The sequence below is a fragment of the Chiloscyllium plagiosum genome, chromosome 31 (assembly GCF_004010195.1).
Source record: "Chiloscyllium plagiosum isolate BGI_BamShark_2017 chromosome 31, ASM401019v2, whole genome shotgun sequence".
Taxonomy (NCBI): Eukaryota; Metazoa; Chordata; class Chondrichthyes; order Orectolobiformes; family Hemiscylliidae; genus Chiloscyllium; species Chiloscyllium plagiosum.
This window is the reverse complement of record NC_057740.1, coordinates 22298143-22315891: the sequence shown is the minus strand read 5'-3', so window position 1 is coordinate 22315891 and position 17749 is coordinate 22298143. Positions and strand designations below refer to the sequence as shown.

General features: G+C 39.0%; 1 protein-coding gene across 18 annotated transcripts in view; it reads right to left on the bottom strand.

The window, feature by feature from the left end:
- Window positions 1–17749, bottom strand: part of LOC122565310 (protein unc-13 homolog A) — a 428982-nt gene that overhangs the window by 44577 nt on the left and 366656 nt on the right. For 12 of the 18 annotated variants that reach the window (XM_043721144.1, XM_043721135.1, XM_043721136.1 and 9 more), the window contains 4 exons: window positions 17208–17296; window positions 12170–12322; window positions 9838–9961; window positions 8573–8578 (listed from right to left, as the gene is read on the bottom strand). In XM_043721144.1, coding sequence (XP_043577079.1) covers window positions 8573–8578; window positions 9838–9961; window positions 12170–12322; window positions 17208–17296 — 372 coding nt within the window. The remainder of the gene's footprint in view (window positions 1–8572; window positions 8579–9837; window positions 9962–12169; window positions 12323–17207; window positions 17297–17749) is intronic. The other 6 variants (XM_043721138.1, XM_043721149.1, XM_043721142.1 and 3 more) reach the window with 1 other exon arrangement.

Below are 17749 nucleotides of genomic sequence, written 5' to 3'. Positions count from 1 at the left end.
AAGTTCAATTTCCATCTTCCAAAATTAGACACTCTACATCACTCCAATGATCTCCTATTCTGCCTAATGAAGGAAGAGATGATGGCCTTGTGGTATTGTTGCTGCAAAGTGCTCCTTACTAATATCTGGAAACTAATGGCAAGATTGGGAGAGCTGTCTCACAGACCTATCAAGCAAGAGTCTGATATAGTTATACTACCTTAATCATACTGCCATTTCTGGCCAGGCAATCATTTATTGCCCATCCCTAGTTGTCCTTGAGAAGTGTGGTATGTTGCCTTCTTGAACCACTGTAGTCATTTGATGTAGACACACCCCTAATTCAGTTAGGAAATAAGTTACAGGATTTTGACCCAGTAACACTGAAGGAATGGGGATATTTCCACATTATTATGACGATGGATGGCTTGGAGGGTAAATTGTAGGTATCTGCAAGTTGTGCCTGATGCCGTTGTCTTTCTAGGTGGTAGTGGTCTTGAGTTTGGAAGGTGTGTCTAAGGTGAATTTCTGTAATGCGTCTTGTAAATGGCACTGAGTGACATGGTGTCAATCAAGCAAGAAGCTTTGACTTGGATGATGTTACACCTCACTGAGGTAGCATGATGGAAATCAAGCCCACTGTACTTCAAGTCATTACAACAGCGAAAGATTTTATAGATGTACACACAATTCTCTAACTTGCCTGTCATTTACACCCAGGTTGACAGAAAGCACAGACCAGGATTTAGTATGTAACGTGAAATATTATTTATTACAATAAAATAGATTCCAACTATAGGTAAACAATTATGAACCATTGGTATATAACTTTGCTATTTAAAACGTTAACCCCTTCCATACACACATGGACAGACATGTCTTTGTCATCGATAACAGGTCACTGTTTCACAGACCAGTTATAAAAAGATAATTTCTTTATAATAGTGTCAGCTTCTTAAATGTTGTTGAAGCTACACTCATCGAGGTAAGTGGGGGAGTGTTCCATCCACTCCTGACTTGTGCCTTATAGATGTTGGATAGGTTTTGGAGATTCAGGAAAGGAGTGCTTCCGACAGAATTCCTAGCCTGCGCTTGTACTGACTGTATTTATATGCATAGTCCAGTTCAGTTTCTTGTCAATAGTAACTCATAGTGGGGAATTCTGCAATGGTAATACCATTGAAGGTTAGATGATCTCTTTTTGGAGATGTTCATTCACTGGTATTTATATGGCATAAATATTACTTGCCATTTGTCAACCCAAATTTGAATATTTTCTAGGTATTACTAAATTTGGGTGTGGACTGTTTCAGTATATGAACAGTCATGACTGGTGCTGAACATTGTGTAATCACCAGCAAACACCCATAGTTCTGATCTTACCATGAAGCAGCTGAAGATGGTTAAGCCTAGGAAACTATTTTGAGAAATTCCTGCAGAGAAGTCCTGGAGCAGAGATAACTGACCTCCAACAACTACATTCCATTTCCTTTGTGCCACTTATGGTTCCAAGCACCAGAGAGCTTTACCACGAGTCTCATTTATTCTAGTTTTGCCAAAACCAAACTTTTGTCAAAGGCAGTCACTTACACCTCATCTCTGGAATTCAGCCCTTTTAGGGGGAAGGGTGCGCATGTGTGCCTGCACACACAGGAAATGTGGAGGGTGGGGGGGATTGTAATGTGATTTCCTTGCCCATGTTTAACATGGTGCCATGAGACAACCAGGGCAACTCTCTTCTGATAGTATACCATATTGCTGCCATATCTGCTAATCTGTCTTGCTGGTTTCACAGGATGTACCAAGGGATAGCTGTAGTGTTGGCCCAGATACACTATGGTTTGACCCTGTAAGTATGACTACGTCAGTGTTGCTGGACATTTCTGGCAAACAACTTGCCCAATTTTGGCACTAGTTCCCAGTAATGGATAAGGAGAGCTTTGCAGCATTGACAGGTCTGAGTTTGGTGTTGACTTTTCTGGTTTCTAGGCCAATTAATTTTCTTTTCAGACATTTTCTTTTCATGTAACTGGTTTGCTAAGGCATTTCAGAAAGCAGTTAACTGGTTTGGCTGGGCAGGGTAAGGGCAGATATTTTCCTTTCCTAATGCACATTGGTGCACTAAATGGCTTTTAAGACAAATCAACAATGATTTTACAGTCACCATTAGAACAAAATGGAAATTTAAATCCCACTGTCTCCTTTGGGATTCAAACTCAGGTCCCCAGAACATTATGTAGGTCTCTGGATTATTAGTCCATAATAATATCACCATACCATCACCCCTACTTTAAGAAAAAAATAACTTCATTTCAAGTGATTAGAATATTGCAAAGTGCTTCTCTACTAACAGATGACATTTGAATGCAGTCACTGTTGTTAAGCAAGCAAATATTACAGCTAATACACAAAAGGGTAGAGTGTCACAAACGTAATTTAGACTGATGATCAAAACATCTATTCTAGCAATTTGATTGAACAAGTTTTGTCTAACACATGGGATGAACTTGTTGCTCCTCTTAAAATAACACCCTGGAATCTTTGAGGCAGTCAGTCTGGGACTTGCTGTAATGAGGTGGATGAGACTCAGGTACTTTTCTGCCTGATTGAGGGATGCAATGTCAGATGGGGAAGAGCCACTGGAAGCATGCCCCTGCTTTTGACCATGATTCCCCAACTCACTTTCACTTAACCCATAATATTTCTGTCGCTCTGCTGAGTGCTGTGCTCCAGCAGTAGTGGTATAATGTTAACTACATCTTTATTCTAAGAATAGCTAGATCATGTGAAAAAGTGTTGAATGGTCTGCTTTTATTGCTCTTTCATAATGAGATAAGATCACATGGAACTCAGCCTCAGTCTGTAGGGCTTCCAAAAGGATGTCCTCTGTTACCTTCTGAAACTGTTAACATTCACACCATGTGGAGCTCCTGGTGTCCAAGTAGCTGATTGCTCTCAGCAGGCAGAACTTGTGCTGCCAGGGATCTCAACCATGTGGAAGGCTCAACAGTGGCCATCTAATCTGGAGGGTCTCCACCATGGAATTGACAGGATTTTCCACCAGTTCTCTTGGAAGAAACCCCTATTGACTCATCAGATTCTCAGTCAATGTCATATTTGTACAATCATAGAATTTTATATCACATAGGGAGGTTATTCGGTCAATAATGTCTGCACCAGTTTCTGAAAGAGTTACCCAAGTAGTTCCATTCTCCAGACCTTTCTCTGTAGCCCTCTAAAGTCACTACTTTCAAATATATATCCAGCTCTTTTTTGAAATCTGCTATGGAGTCTGCACCTCCACTTGCCATGGCAGCACATTCCAAATTCCAAAGTAAAGAATCCTCACTCTCTTGCTGACAATCTTGAAATTGTGACCCCTAGTTACTGACATACCAACTGATGGAAACAGAATATCCTTCTTTACTCTGTCAAAATTGTTCACAATTTTGAGTACCTCAATAAGGCCATCTCTTAATTGTCTCTACTCCAAGGTGAATAAGGCCAATTTCTCTAATCTTTCCATGAATTTAAAATTCCCACTCCTGGTATCATTCTAGTAAATCACTTTTGCACACACTCCAATGTTTTAACATCCTTTCTTAAATAAGGTGCTCAGACCAAATGGTAGTCTTACCAAGTTTTAAAGAGATGTAGCATCACTTCCTTGTTTTTATACTCTACGCCTTTCTTTCTAGACTCAAGGATCCTATAAGCTTCATAACTGTTTCAACATGCTGGGCTACCTTCAGGGAATTATTTACTTGAATCCGGAGGTCCCTCTGCTCCTGTATCATTGAGCTTGTACTGTCTCCCCATGTTTCTTCTACCAAAATGCATTAGCTCACATTTCTCTGCATCGTTATTTATCTGCCAGATATCTGCTCATTTGGCCAACTTGTCAAAGCCCCACTGAAGTTGCTCAGTATCATCCTCTCAATTTACTACTTGAAGGGTGCCACTTTGTACTCCTTCAGTTCTGCTGAAGTGTTAACCTTGACCATGTGATCAGGTCTCCAGATTGACCTTGAACCCATGGTTCTCTTTTTGAAAGATAAGCATGTTAACGCTCAGCTAAGATGTGTATTGTTGGCCCCAACTTTAAAGTGCCTTCTGCAAATTAGTTTTAATTTCTTATTGTTAAAAAAAGCGAATTCAACGCTTCTCTCCTGAAGAAAGAAGGCACTCAATAATTTGCATAGTAAATAGAATAAGACAGGGAGTCTCATGATCATCTAGCATTTAAGTTACCAAGATTTCCAAATACTGTGCTTAGATCCCTTTACAAACTTTTTACGACAAAATTTCAGAATGTGTTTGGTTCTGCTTGTGAAATTATGTATATTATCAGCTTCAAACCTCCAGACAATAGTCAATCAAAATCCACATCATGACAAAGCTCCTAAAGCCCAAAATTCCCACAACTGTCCAACAACTTTGCTTGCTACCCACAGTAGAGATAAATTACAGGTAATTCATAGGGACTGGATTTATGGCCTGAATTCTGCTCTAATAACATTAGTCCTCAGTATTAGTAGACAGCAAATGTGACAGCAATTCTGGCCTACACACCTGAACAGATAAACTGAGAAATCCAGAAGTTGCTGTCAGAAATATCCCAGTACTCCAAATGCTGGTGGTGTTACAATCTTTGTCAATAAGAATCATCACTGAAATCAGTGATGTGATTTTGCAGCATCTGCTAATTAGTAGCGCATGAAAGACAACTGAAAAAGTTAAGGCTGTTATTAAGTTTGAATTTAGAAGTGAGTGAATGTGTGACGTTGGAATAAGTCAGTTAATTTTGAATAGCTTAAGTGGCCCTGAAAAATAAACTTTTCCAGCTACAGAGTCTCATTCCTTCATAGGAAAATTAGCTATTTAGATTTAGAAAGAAAATGTTATTTTCTTAAAACTTTTTCTGTCCACTTCTCATCCTTAATTGCATCTGCACCTTTGTCTTCTTTATCTTTTATTATGTAACTTAAATTTTATTTACATTTCCTGTTTTATACTTTCTGGCTTGAATTATGCATTTATTGTTAAGGGTACTTCAATTGCTGTTGCCTGCTTACAGATGTGAGGTGCCGGAGAACTGGAAGTTTGCTCATGTTGTCCCCCTGTACAAGAAGGGTAGTAGGGATATTCCGGGTAACTACAGACCAGTGAGCCTGACGTCGGTGGTGGGGAAGTTGCTGGAGAGCGTACTGAGAGATAGGATCTATTTATATTTGGAAAGGAATTAGCTTATCGGTGAAGGACAACATGGTTTTGTGCGGGGGAGATCGTGCCTTACCAACTTGATAGAGTTCTTCGAGGAAGTGTCCAAGTTGATAGATGAAGGAAGGGCTGTTTATGTCATATACATGGACTTTAGTAAGGTGTTTGATAAGGTTCTCCATTGTAGACTAATGGAGAAAGTGAAGTCACATGGTATGCAGGGTGTTCTAGCTAGGTGGATAAAGAACTGGTTGAGCAACAAGAGACAGAGTAATAGTTGAAGGGAGTTTCTCAAAATGGAGTGACCAGTGGTGTTCCACAGGGGTCAGTATTGGGGCCACTATTGTTTGTAATATACATAAATGATCTAGAAGAGGGCACTGTTGGTATGATCAGCAAGTTTGCAGCTGACACAAAGGTTGGTGGAGTGGCAGAAAGCATTAGGGACTGTCAGAGAATACAGGAGGATATACATAGACTGGAGAGTTGGGCGGAAAAGTGGCAGATGGCTTTCAGTCCAGAAAAATGTGAGGTAATGCATTTAGGCAAGTCTAATTCTACAGTAAATTATACAATGAATGGAAGAGCCTTGGGAAAGGTTGATGGGCAGAGAGATCTGGGAGTGCAGGTTCATTGTACCCTGAAGGTTGCTGCACAGATGGATAGAGTGGTCAAGAAGGCATATATTATGCTTGCCTTCATCGGACGGGGTATTGAGTATAAGAGCTAGCAAGTCATGTTAAAATTGTACAAGACATTGGTTCGACCACATTTAGAATACTGTGTACAGTTCTGGGTGCCACATTACTAAAGGGATGTGGACGCTTTGGTGAGGTTTACGAGGATATTGTCTGGTATGGAAGGTGCTAGCTATGAAGAGAAGTTGAGTAGGTTAGGTTTATTTTCACTAGAAAAAAGGAGATTGAGGGAGGACCTGATTGAGGTTTACAAAATCATGAAGAGTATAGACAGGGTGGATAGTGACGAGCTTTTTCCAAGGGTGAAGGATTCAATAACCAGAGGTCATGCTTTCAAAGTGAGAGGTTGAAAGTTTAAGGGGGATACACGTGGTAAGTACTTCACACAGAGGATGGTGGGCATTTGGAACGCGTTGCCAGCAGAGGTGGTAGATGCAGGCACGGTAGATTCATTTAAGATGTGCCTGGACAGGTGCATGAGTAGGTGGGGAGCAGAGGGATACAGATGCTTAGGAATTGACTGACAGGCTTAGACAGTGCATTTGGATCGGGTCAGGTTTGGAGGGCCGAAGGGCCTGTTCCTGGCTGCAAATTTTCTTTGTTCTATGTCAAAGATTCCACGTAAAAGGCACCATACTCTGAAGTTTACTGGAAACCTCTGGAAAAAGCCTGTAATCAGTTTCCAAATACATAAGTCAGAAGGTTTTCCTTTGCCACTGACAGCAAAATCCAGGCAAGTGTTACACCCTTCAACTCAGTACTGTATAACTATTATTAAACATTACAGTCTTTTGCAAGGATGCTTGCAAATTAATTCCTTCCTCTTAGAGATAAAATGCTGAGAGGAACATATAGTCTGAGTTCCTCTTTCTCCTTACCTGCTATTAACAACTTTTCACAGTTAGTCTTTTGTGATGCATGTTTGCACTGCAGTATTAGAGCCAGTGATTCACTCGCTCCTATTCCAGAATTAAGCAGCAGGCTATACCTGTTTTTATCTAGCAGTCTGGATCAGAAATACTGATCATTTTTTAATAAGTTCTTACGAATCCACATGAATGTTTAGTATCAAACTCTGGTTGATAGAGTGAAATGCAATGCTAACAAAGCTGTGAAAATACTTATCAGAACCCACCCAACCATACGTCATAACCAAACATTAAATCCGTTTTTTGCAAGAGGTGTGATTTAATTTGAAGATGTTCTCCTAATGGTTATAGTCTTTATTAGTAGGATGCATTACTGGATTAAAGATTGTAATGTTAAATTTACAAATAATCAGCATTCATTTATTTTCATTGTGGCTAATAAAGCAAAATGTAAGGCACATGTGAATAATTCAAGTGTTAACAGCTTTTCAGCTCAAGTTATATTAATGATTGCTTTTAATGATTCAAGCTGACTAACTTAATTTGAACAATGTTCAAAAATGTGTCGGTCACATTTCTCAGAAATTAAAGTTGTTGTACAAAACCACGTCATACCCATCATATGAAATTGGTATTTAGTTTATGGGTGCTCTTTCTAAAAAGAAATGCATACCAAGTCTGTACCATAACTGGACAGGCCGATTGAAATTATGCTTTAAAAAATAAAGTTGGTAAACAATCAAGCATAAGATGTATTCAATTGTATTCTCACCATGTGCATACCCAAATGGCTATGCACAGCACAGTCTTTTGGTTTCCCTTTTGATTTTAAAATGAAACTGAAATTTACTGTTCATGGTATGTGCTTAATGCTAGCTTTTAACATTTTTATGATCATATTTTAAGCTTAGTGTGTCTGTGGGCATCTGAGAATAGTTCCTGCCAGGGTCAAACAGCTTATATATGCTCGCTACCTATGCTTACACATGCTCACTACTTAAGCTGACATATGATAAATGATCACTTGGATGAAGTGTCAGAAAGATACAAGGTCCTATAGAATTGTACTTCACCAGATGAGAGTAGTTAAAAAGAATAAATGGCATGGTAGAAAACATAGTCAGTGATTTTCACTATATCTGCTCAAAATATCAATGCTGATATCTGCAGCAGACAATCTGTAATGTGTTTATTTCTAATATAATTATATTTGTCTAATATTTCAACTATTAAATGTATTTACTATCAACACTCAAAGCAAATTAGAGCACAAATGTTAAAAATTGAGAAAACAATTTTGGAGTCAGGAGTGCAGTGTTCATCATTGTTAGCAAAAGTTATTGTGAACAATGAACAAAACATGACTGCAGAGGCATCTCAGCATGGTATCTCTGAATGGCCATCTCTTGCAGAAAAATAATCAGCCAACAGGTTCAAAACACATATACTGCAGCTGTTAATTAATCTGTGGTAGCAACTCATACACATAATAACACTTCAACAAAGACAAGCAGTTAGCTTATTTACTGGAGCAGTTCCTTGGTATGCACATCCAGCTTTGAGCTGTAAACATATAACACACTTCTAACAGACTTTTTAAATCCAAAAGGTGCAAACATTCAACTGACAAAAACAAGGGAAATTTCAGGAACGGGAGCCTTGCAGAGGTAATTATCATTAACCAGAGTCAGCCATGTGCATCAGCTCGTGGCAGCATACACTGACGAGCGCAGCCACACACAACAATTCTGGCTGATTCTACTGAACGCACAGCAGACAGACAGACAGACACAGTGCTGTACTTACAATCATCTGCCATTATCAGAGAGCAGAATAATCAAAGAAAATGATAATCAGACCAGCATATTACTATTCTTGGTTTAACGCAAATTTCAAATCTGTTGATTTTACAACCTTGTTAATGAAAACACCAAAGCCATTTGGTTAATTTTTTAAAAAACACAGACCAAAATTTGAAGGTTCTAATGATTTTAAAAAACTGTAATATGTTGACAATAAAAATCATTAAGCATTTGAAAGATTTTTAAAAGAAGCTCTTGCCCTTTCAGACAAGTATCATTTAATTAAAAAATGGATTTACAAGAAGTTCATATTTTGCATCAGTGCTCAAACTGCACTCTTTGAACAAAATTGCACTTAATGACAAAGGTCTTCATGAATGTTAACTACGTGGTAGCTAAGCAATTAGTATTAAAATGTTTCCCTCTTTTTGCAAGGATGATAGATTTAATTACTATAAAACAGAAGCAAATCCTTACTACTATTAGAGTATCTAGTGGAAATTAATTTAAATCAGCAACGTTTTCCCCACACTTTTCCTGCATTCGACTGATGGAACTAAGTTGAAGAAAGAAAGACTTTATAAAAGCCAAACTTGAGTGAAATAGTCAGTTGTCGCTCTACTGTGATCATACTTACAGCATTGGTGAATAAAAGGGAATGCTTACAATAATTCAAACAGTATGCACTTTTTAAATGTGTACATTGACCAATGCACCAATTCAGCTCATCCATTAGAAAATATCTGGGCAAGGAACCCAATTCAACATGGTGACTTATCATTCTGTATACATTTTTACAACAATTGGAGATTATGAATAATATGTAGAATCATTTAAAATTATCATGATCGATCACTTGATTATTCTACGGACATGATACTTCAACCCAATATTTTTCCGACTGTGCTACATTACTTTGCTGAGAGAAAGTGAGGACTGCAGATGCTGGAGAGTCAGAGTCGAGAGTGTGGCGTTGGAAAAGCACAGCAGGTCAAGCAGCATCCAAGGAGGAAGAGAGTCAATACTTTTAGTATAAGCCCCTCATCAGGAATTTGGTTGGGGGGAGGGAGTGCTGAGAGATAAATAATTATTTATTTTTCAGCCCCTGTCCCCCCCACATTCCTGATGAAGGGCTTATGAAGGGCTTCCCCCTCCTCGAATTCTGCCTGACCTGCTGTGCTTTTCCAGCACCACACTTTTCGATTCTAATTTGCTGTGCAGATTCCCTAAACTAGAAATATTAATTTAAATTCACAACCTGCGACTCACCGTTTGATCCGTTAAAGGTGGTAAGACAATAGTTTTCTCCATTGTGTTCATTACAATCCTCCATAATTCTTTTAAGACACGTTTCAACACCGTTTTCTCACAGATCTTTGCGAAGAGTGTCAAACTGGGAGAGGAAGAAAGTTTACACAAATTATTCAGATTAGTAATTGCTACAATTTGCAATCATTTAGAACCTTCATATTAAAATGTTACGTAACACTTCAAAGAGGCATGTTCTAAGGTGTGTCTTAATGCTGGAAAGAGACTCAAAAAAAACAGGTTTTTAAGAACATTCCAGAGCTAAAGGCTTTTGTCATTTGAAATCATGGCAGCCAATAGTGCAGTAAAGTAAATTAATATTACATAGGAGGCCAGAAATGAAGGAGTGCAGACATCTTGCAGGGTTATGGAGCTGGAGGTGGTTGTCGGCAAAGAGGTGAGAATGAAGGAATCTGAACACAGAAACAAATTTTAAATTTAAGGCAATGCCAGACTCAAAGGTTATGCAAATCAGTGAACAAACAGGTGATATTTGAACAAGGCTCAGTGCTTGTTGGGAAACAGGCAGCAGAGCTTTGGATGAGCTAAAATTTATTGAAGATTAAAAGTAGGCAGCCAACCTAAAGAATAGGTAACACAGTAGATGATGGGCTGAAGGTCACATGAAATATTTAGGAGCTAGAAGTAGGTAATCTTGGTAATAGAGGGATATGAAATCAGATTGGCTTTGCATCTATAACAGTAGCTTTCTGAAAGAAATGGGGCAGCACAGTGGCTCAATGGTCAGCATTGCTGCCTCACAGCGCCTGGGACCCAGGTTCAATTCCACCCCAGGTAGCTGTGTGTGGAGTCTGCATATTCTCCTTGTGTCTGTGTGGGTTTCCTCCAGGTGCTCTGGTTTCCTCCCACAGTCCAAAAATGTGCAGGTTAGGTGGACTGTTCACGCTAAATTGCCCATAGTGTGCTGGCTAGGTGGATTTGCCATGGGAAATACAGGGATAGAGTAGTGGGGGTAGATCTGAGTGGGATGCTTCAGAGAGTCAGTGTGGACTCGATGGGCCAAATGATCTGCTTCCACACTGTTGGGATTCTATGAAGCTGTTTTGGCCTTATTCCTATAGAAATAAAAATTTAGTTAAATAACTGCTTTCAGAAACTCAGCATATCTAAAGCATTTTATAGACAGTTAAATTATTTTGAAGTTGTTACTGCTATAATGTTGCAAATGGGGCAAGTGATTTGCATGCAGTAAGACATAGGTCAGCAATGAGAACACGGTCTTTTTATAAGGTTGACTAAAGGATAATGATTACAGGTCAGGCAGCATCCAAGGAACAGGAGAATCGACGTTTCGGGCATAAGCCCTTCTTCAGGCTTATGCCCAAAATGTTGATTCTCCTGTTCCTTGGATGCTGCCTGACCTACTGCGCTTTTCCAGCAACACATTTTCAGCTCTGATCTCCAGCATCTGCAGTCCTCACTTTTTCCCTAAAGGATAACGATTGGCTAGAGCATGATGCTGCTTTTTAAAATAGTGCAATGGGGTCTTTATGTCCACCAGAGGGGCCAGATTTGAATTTAGCTCTTCCAAAAGTGCAGTATTCCTTCAGTGCTGTATTGGACTATTAACCTAGATTTTGTACTCAAATCATTTGAGGGGGATTTGAACCCTCAAATCTCTAATTCATAAGAGACAACACTATCCACTGAGCTGAAAACAATGAATGCTGAAGATCACGGCGGGTGAGACAGCAAAGTAATGTTTCGAGTCTAGATAACTCTTCATCAGAGCTTGTTGCTATTCACTGAGCTATGGCCGACACTTCATAGATTATGTTCCTGGCGCATGTACAAGCAGATACTTATGAGATTTAAATATTTCTGAAATCTTTATTTTTCTGATGTCACTACATCAAGTCTTATTCATATCGTGGTACTAAAATCTTGCCCTGTACAGTTACAAAATTTTAACTAGAGTCAAGATAAAACCTAGCTTTTTTAAAAATCATTTTATAATAGTAAAGGAGCAATGAAGTTTATATTAAACTTGGGTAACTTGTTTTGGTAATTTCAAAGCAAAAGGTTAGATATTATGACATGGTGAGACATTTTTCATCTACAATAACTGAATTAGGGGGTAATTTTGACCTTTGTTAATACTGCAAATTAGCCTGACCCCTGCTATACACCTTCCCTAATTTTCTGTTTCTACTGACTACAAGGTGTCAAAATTGAGTCTTTCGCATATGTAATACAACTCAATCCTGTCAAAGACTCAAGTAATGAGCTCAACAAATCTTCTGAATTAAAGATGTAGAAAACTCTGACTAACTTGCTATCCAGCAGGTCCATGAGTGGTTGGAGAACATTATCAGCATCCTGAGCCACACTGTTACAAGCGCTGGCAGGGACATTTCCTGTGCCTTTCACCTGGCTCAGAATATCTCCCATCTGTTTCACACATTCCTCAATGTGAGGCTGAAAACTGAAAAGTATCAAAAAAAATCAAGCATAACATTATAAATAAAGCATGCTTTAAAACAAGCCAGGATAAATACCAAAAACACAAGATTAGATTCTGGTATCTTTTGTGCTCAATCTTTAATCTTATTTGCAATGGTTAATGTTCAAATAAATCAATGAAAATAAACACAATTTTAATAATTTTAATTAAACTCACTAAGTATTTCTTATACTAATGAAATTGTTATTAACTCCCTGGACTTATTGCTTATTGGATAACACTTTAACATTTTAAAGTTTTTATAAATTTTTTATAAAATAAAACTAAAAACAGAAAATTGTGGATGCTGGAAATCTGAAAACAAACAAAGTACTGTGGAACTCAATCAGTCTGGCAGCATCTATAGAGAGAGAAACCGAGTTAACGTTTCAAATCCAAAGACCCTTTATCATTATGCTAGTTATAAAAATGATTTCTCAAAGTGTTAATACCAGAATCGTTATCTCTGTTTCAGGTATTGTCTGGCGCTAGTACAATATTTTGTTACACCACCACAGTCATCAGAACAGCAGTCTAACAAACTCCATTATGAGTCATTTGTTGGTACAAAGTTTGAATTTAGCTCAGAAGACCCATTTTGTCAAAGCTTTTCATTTTGCACTCATCAGAAAATTTGCAAGAAATACCAACAAGAAGGTGGTTTGACTAGTTGGTAAATGGATTCTGAATGATAAAGCCACTGCCATGCAGGATGTGCCAGTTAGATGATGATTGACTGTTAAATGCTGGGTTTTGTTCAAATCAGTCAGGTTGACTCTGATTGATCAAGGCACTGACCTGTGAAATGGATCAGAGAATTGCTGTCACCTGTTTTGTTGAGTTGAAACAGTTGCAACATGCAGGCATGTTCTTTCTGTTGCAAAGAACACAGCCCTACATAAACCTAGTTTTCTAATCAACCTGTACAGAGATGTTATTACACACCTCTGAAGCAGGTGCGACTTGAAAACAGACCGACTGATCCAGGGACAGGGATACTACCACTGCACCACAAGGAGTCCATACCCTGCATATTAATAGTTGTTGTATCTAATACACACAGGTGTGTTCATTGTAAGCTTGACTGATGATCTTAAATTGGTTATTATCATAAACAGATTGGGTAAGGTCCATTTGTAAACAGTAAAAGGTATATAGATCATAGATCATCGTGATGTACAGCACGGAAACAGACCCTTCGGTCCAACTCGTCCATGCTGACCAGATATCCCAATTTCATCCAGTCCCATCTGCCAGCACCAGGCCCATTTCCCTCCAAACCCTTCCTAATCATATACCCATCCAGAAGCCTTTTAAATGTTGCAGTTGTACCAGCCTCCACCACTTCCTCTGGCAGCTCATTCCATACGTGCACCACCCTCTGCGTGGAAAAAGTTGCTCCTTAGGTCTCTTTTATATCTTTCCCCTCTCACCTTAAATCTATGCCTTCTAGTTCTAGACTTCCCCACCCTTGGGAAAATACATTGTTTATTTATCCTATCCATGCCCTTCATGATTTTATAAGACACTATAAGGTCACTCCTCCGCCTCTGATGCTCTAGGGAAGACAGCTCCAGTCTATTCAACCTCTCCCTATAGCTCAGATCCTCCAATCCTGGCAACATCTTTGTAAACCTTTTCTGAACTCTTTCAAGTTTCACAACATCCTTCCAAAAGGAAGGACACCAGAATTGTACGCAATATTCCAAAAGTGGCCTAACCAATGTCCTGTAGAGCTGCAAAATGACCCCCCAACTCCTATACTCCATACTCTGACCAATAAAGGAAAGCATACCAAACGCTGCCTTCACTATTCTATCTACTTGCGACTTTACTTTCAAGGAGCTATGAACCTGCACTCCAAGGTCTCTTTGTTCAGCAACACTCCCCAGGACCTTAGCATTAACTGTATTAGTCCTGTTAAGATTTGCTTTCCCAAAATGCAGCACCTCGCATTGGTCTGAATTAAACTCCATCTGCCACTTTTCAGCCCATTGGCCCATCGGGTCAAGATCCATAGTAATCTGAGGTAACCTTCTTCGCTGTCCACTACACCTCCAATTTTGGTGTCATCTGCAAACTTACTAACTGTATCTCCTATGTTCATATCCAAATCTTTTATATAAAGGATGAAAAGTAGTGGACCAAGTATCGATCCTTGTGGCACTCCACTGCTCACAGACCTCCATTCTGAAAAACAACCCTCCACTACCACCCTCTTCTAGCTTTGAGCCAGTTCTGTATCCAAATGCCTAGTTCTCCCTGTATTCCATGAGATCTAACCTTGCTAACCAATCTCCCATGGGGAACTTTGTAGAACGCCTTATTGAAGTCCATATCATTCACATCCACTGTTCTGCCCTCATTAATTCTCTTTGTTACTTCTTCATAAAACTGAATCAAGAGTGTGAGACATGATTTCTCATGCACAAAGCCATGTTGACTATCACTAATCTGACCTTGCCTTTTCAAATATGTGTAAATCTTGTCCCTCAGGATTCCCTGCAACAACATGCCCACCACTGATGTCAGGCTCACTGGTCTATAGTACCCTGGCCTGTCCTTACCACCTTTCTTAAACAGTGGCACCACGTTAGCCAACTCAGTCTTCTGGTACATCACATGTAGCTATCGATGATACAAATATCTCAGCAAGGGGCCCAACAATCACTTCCTTAGCTTCCCAAAGAGTTCTAGGGCTAATGCCCGAAACGTCGATTCTCCTGTTCCCTAGATGCTGCCTGACCTGCTTCTCCAGCAACACATTTCCATCTCTACACCTGATCAGGTCCTGGGGATTTATCCACTTTTATGCATTTCAAGACATCCAGCACTTCCTCCTCTGTAATATGGACATTTTTCAAAATGTCACCAACTATTTCCCTACATTCTATATCTTCCATGTCCTTTTCCACAGTAAACACTGATGCAAAATACTCGTTTAGTATCTCCCCCAACTCCTGCGGCTCCCCAAAAAGGCCACCTTGTTGATCTTTGAGGGATCCTGTTCTCTCCCTGGTTACCCTTTTGTCCTTCATGTATTTGTAAAAGCCCTTTGGATTCTCCTTAACTCTATTTGCCAAAGCTATCTCATGTGCCCTTTTTGCCCGCCTGATTTTCTTAAGTATACTTTTCTAAGTATGCTCTTCTAAGTATTCCCTCGATCCCTCTTGTCTATACCTGACATATGCTTCCTTCTTTTTCTTAAACAAACCCTCAATTTCTTTAATCATCCAGCATTCCTTACATCTACCAGCCTTTCCTTTCACCCTAACAGGAATACATTATCTCTGGACTCTTGTTATTTCTGAAGGCTTCCCATTTTTCAGCTGTCCTTTTACCTGTGAACATCTGCCCCCAATCAGCTTTTGTAAGTTCTTGCCTAATACCATCAAAATTAGCCTTCATCCAGTTTAGAACTTCAACTTTTAGATTCAGTCTGTCCTTTCCATCACTATTTTAAAACTAATAGAATTATGGTCGCTGGCCCCAAAATAGTTCCCCACTGACATCTCATAAGGCACTGCCCAGCCTTATTTCCCAAGAGTAGTTCAGGTTTTACACCTTCTCTCGTAGGTATATCCACACATTGAATCAGAAATTTTTCTTGTACACACTTTACAAATTCCTCTCCATCTAACCCCTTAACACTATGGCAGTCCCAGTCTATGTTTGGAAAGTTAAAAGCCCCTACCATAACCACTGAAATCTGCTTACAAATTTGTTTCTCAATTTCCCACTGACTATTAGGGGGTCTATAATACAATCCAATAAGGAGATCATCCCTTTTTTATTTCTCCATTCCATCCAAATATCTTCCCTGGATGTCTTTCTGGGAATATCCTCCTTAAGTACAGCTATAATGCTATCCTTTATCAAATACGCCATTCCCCCTCCTCTCTAGCAAATCTCCCTGCCAGTATATTTGTCCCCTTCTATTTCAGGTGCAATCCACCCTTCTTGCACAGGTCACTTCTACTATTTAATACAACCCACCAGTCTCAGACTAGCACATACATATCTCGCATCACATTGTCATTGAAATTCATGTATCACATTCATCATTTGAATGACGGGTGCCTTCTGCCTGTGCTTGGAAAACTCGAAAAGAGTGCACACAATTACGTGTGATTCTGCAATTGGACAACATTTGTTAAATAATCCTGACTGTCCTAGGAAATGTACTCAAAGATGTTCAGGTTACATGGATTAGCCATGTCAGGGATGTGTTGGCTAGGTGGATTAACTATGGTAAATGCAGGGTTATGGGAATAGGGTGGGGAGCTAGGTCTGTGTAGGCTGTACTTCAGAGGACTAGAGGGCAGACTCAATAGGCCAAAAAGCCTCTTTCCACATTGTGGGGATTCTATAATTTATGCTGACACCTAATTTAAGATAGTCAATTAGCCTCTCAGTGTGGTGCAGTTGCATGCACTGGAAAGTATATATATTGATATACAGTGTTGTTTTCTTTGCAGCCACAGTAAGAAAATGTATACAGTATGCTCTTTTTAACTTTAACAGGGGACAACCATTCTCCAATCTTTTTTCTCATGACAATGCCTGGAGGCAACCTGATTTCAACAAAGCTTGCAAATTAGTCCTTGTCCAGCTGGTACATTCTCCATGACAACAACTCTATGGATCCAAGCCCACTTGTAACCAATCAACACTTTCCTCTCATTCTTTTATACCTTGGTATTTCTTGCACATTTTTCTGATACATGCAATACCAAAATGTACATTTGCTTCAAAACTGAAAGTTTCATACCAAACTTAGTTGTTTAGAAAATCCATTTCATAGAAGCTCATAATTCATTTAATTTCAGATGTATCTTAAACATTAAAAACATGTTGAAATTCATACCTTAGTGCAAACACCCTGCTGAGATCATCTAGTACATTATTCAGTTTTATTTGCAGCTCTTTTAAGATGTCACTGGCTTCAGCATTCAACTGAAAATACAAACAGGTATTTTTAACTATAGAAACTGTAGTCATTCAGAAAGACACTAGACAAGCTGAATATAGCAGATGGAAAAATAAATATGATTTTTAAAAAATATTGAGGGCCAGAAGCAAGCAATACAATGTTCTATCCTTCTCATATGCTCATATCCTTTTTATAATTGCACAACTGAACAGCACATCAACATAGTTTCAGAACTTCTCATTGATAAGTACTGTCCTGGAGTTTGTATAAACCCAATGTACAATTTATCTTTCTGAACAGAAAGGGAATCACGACACACATCAATGATTCTCTCAAATTACAGAATAGTGCCATACTACAGAATTTTTAAAAAGTTCATCACAAATAATTACAACTCTTGACAGATGTGAGCATTCCACTTCCGATCTAATGGCTGTGCATGACCATGAACAGTGATGCTTTTTCAGCACAAGTTA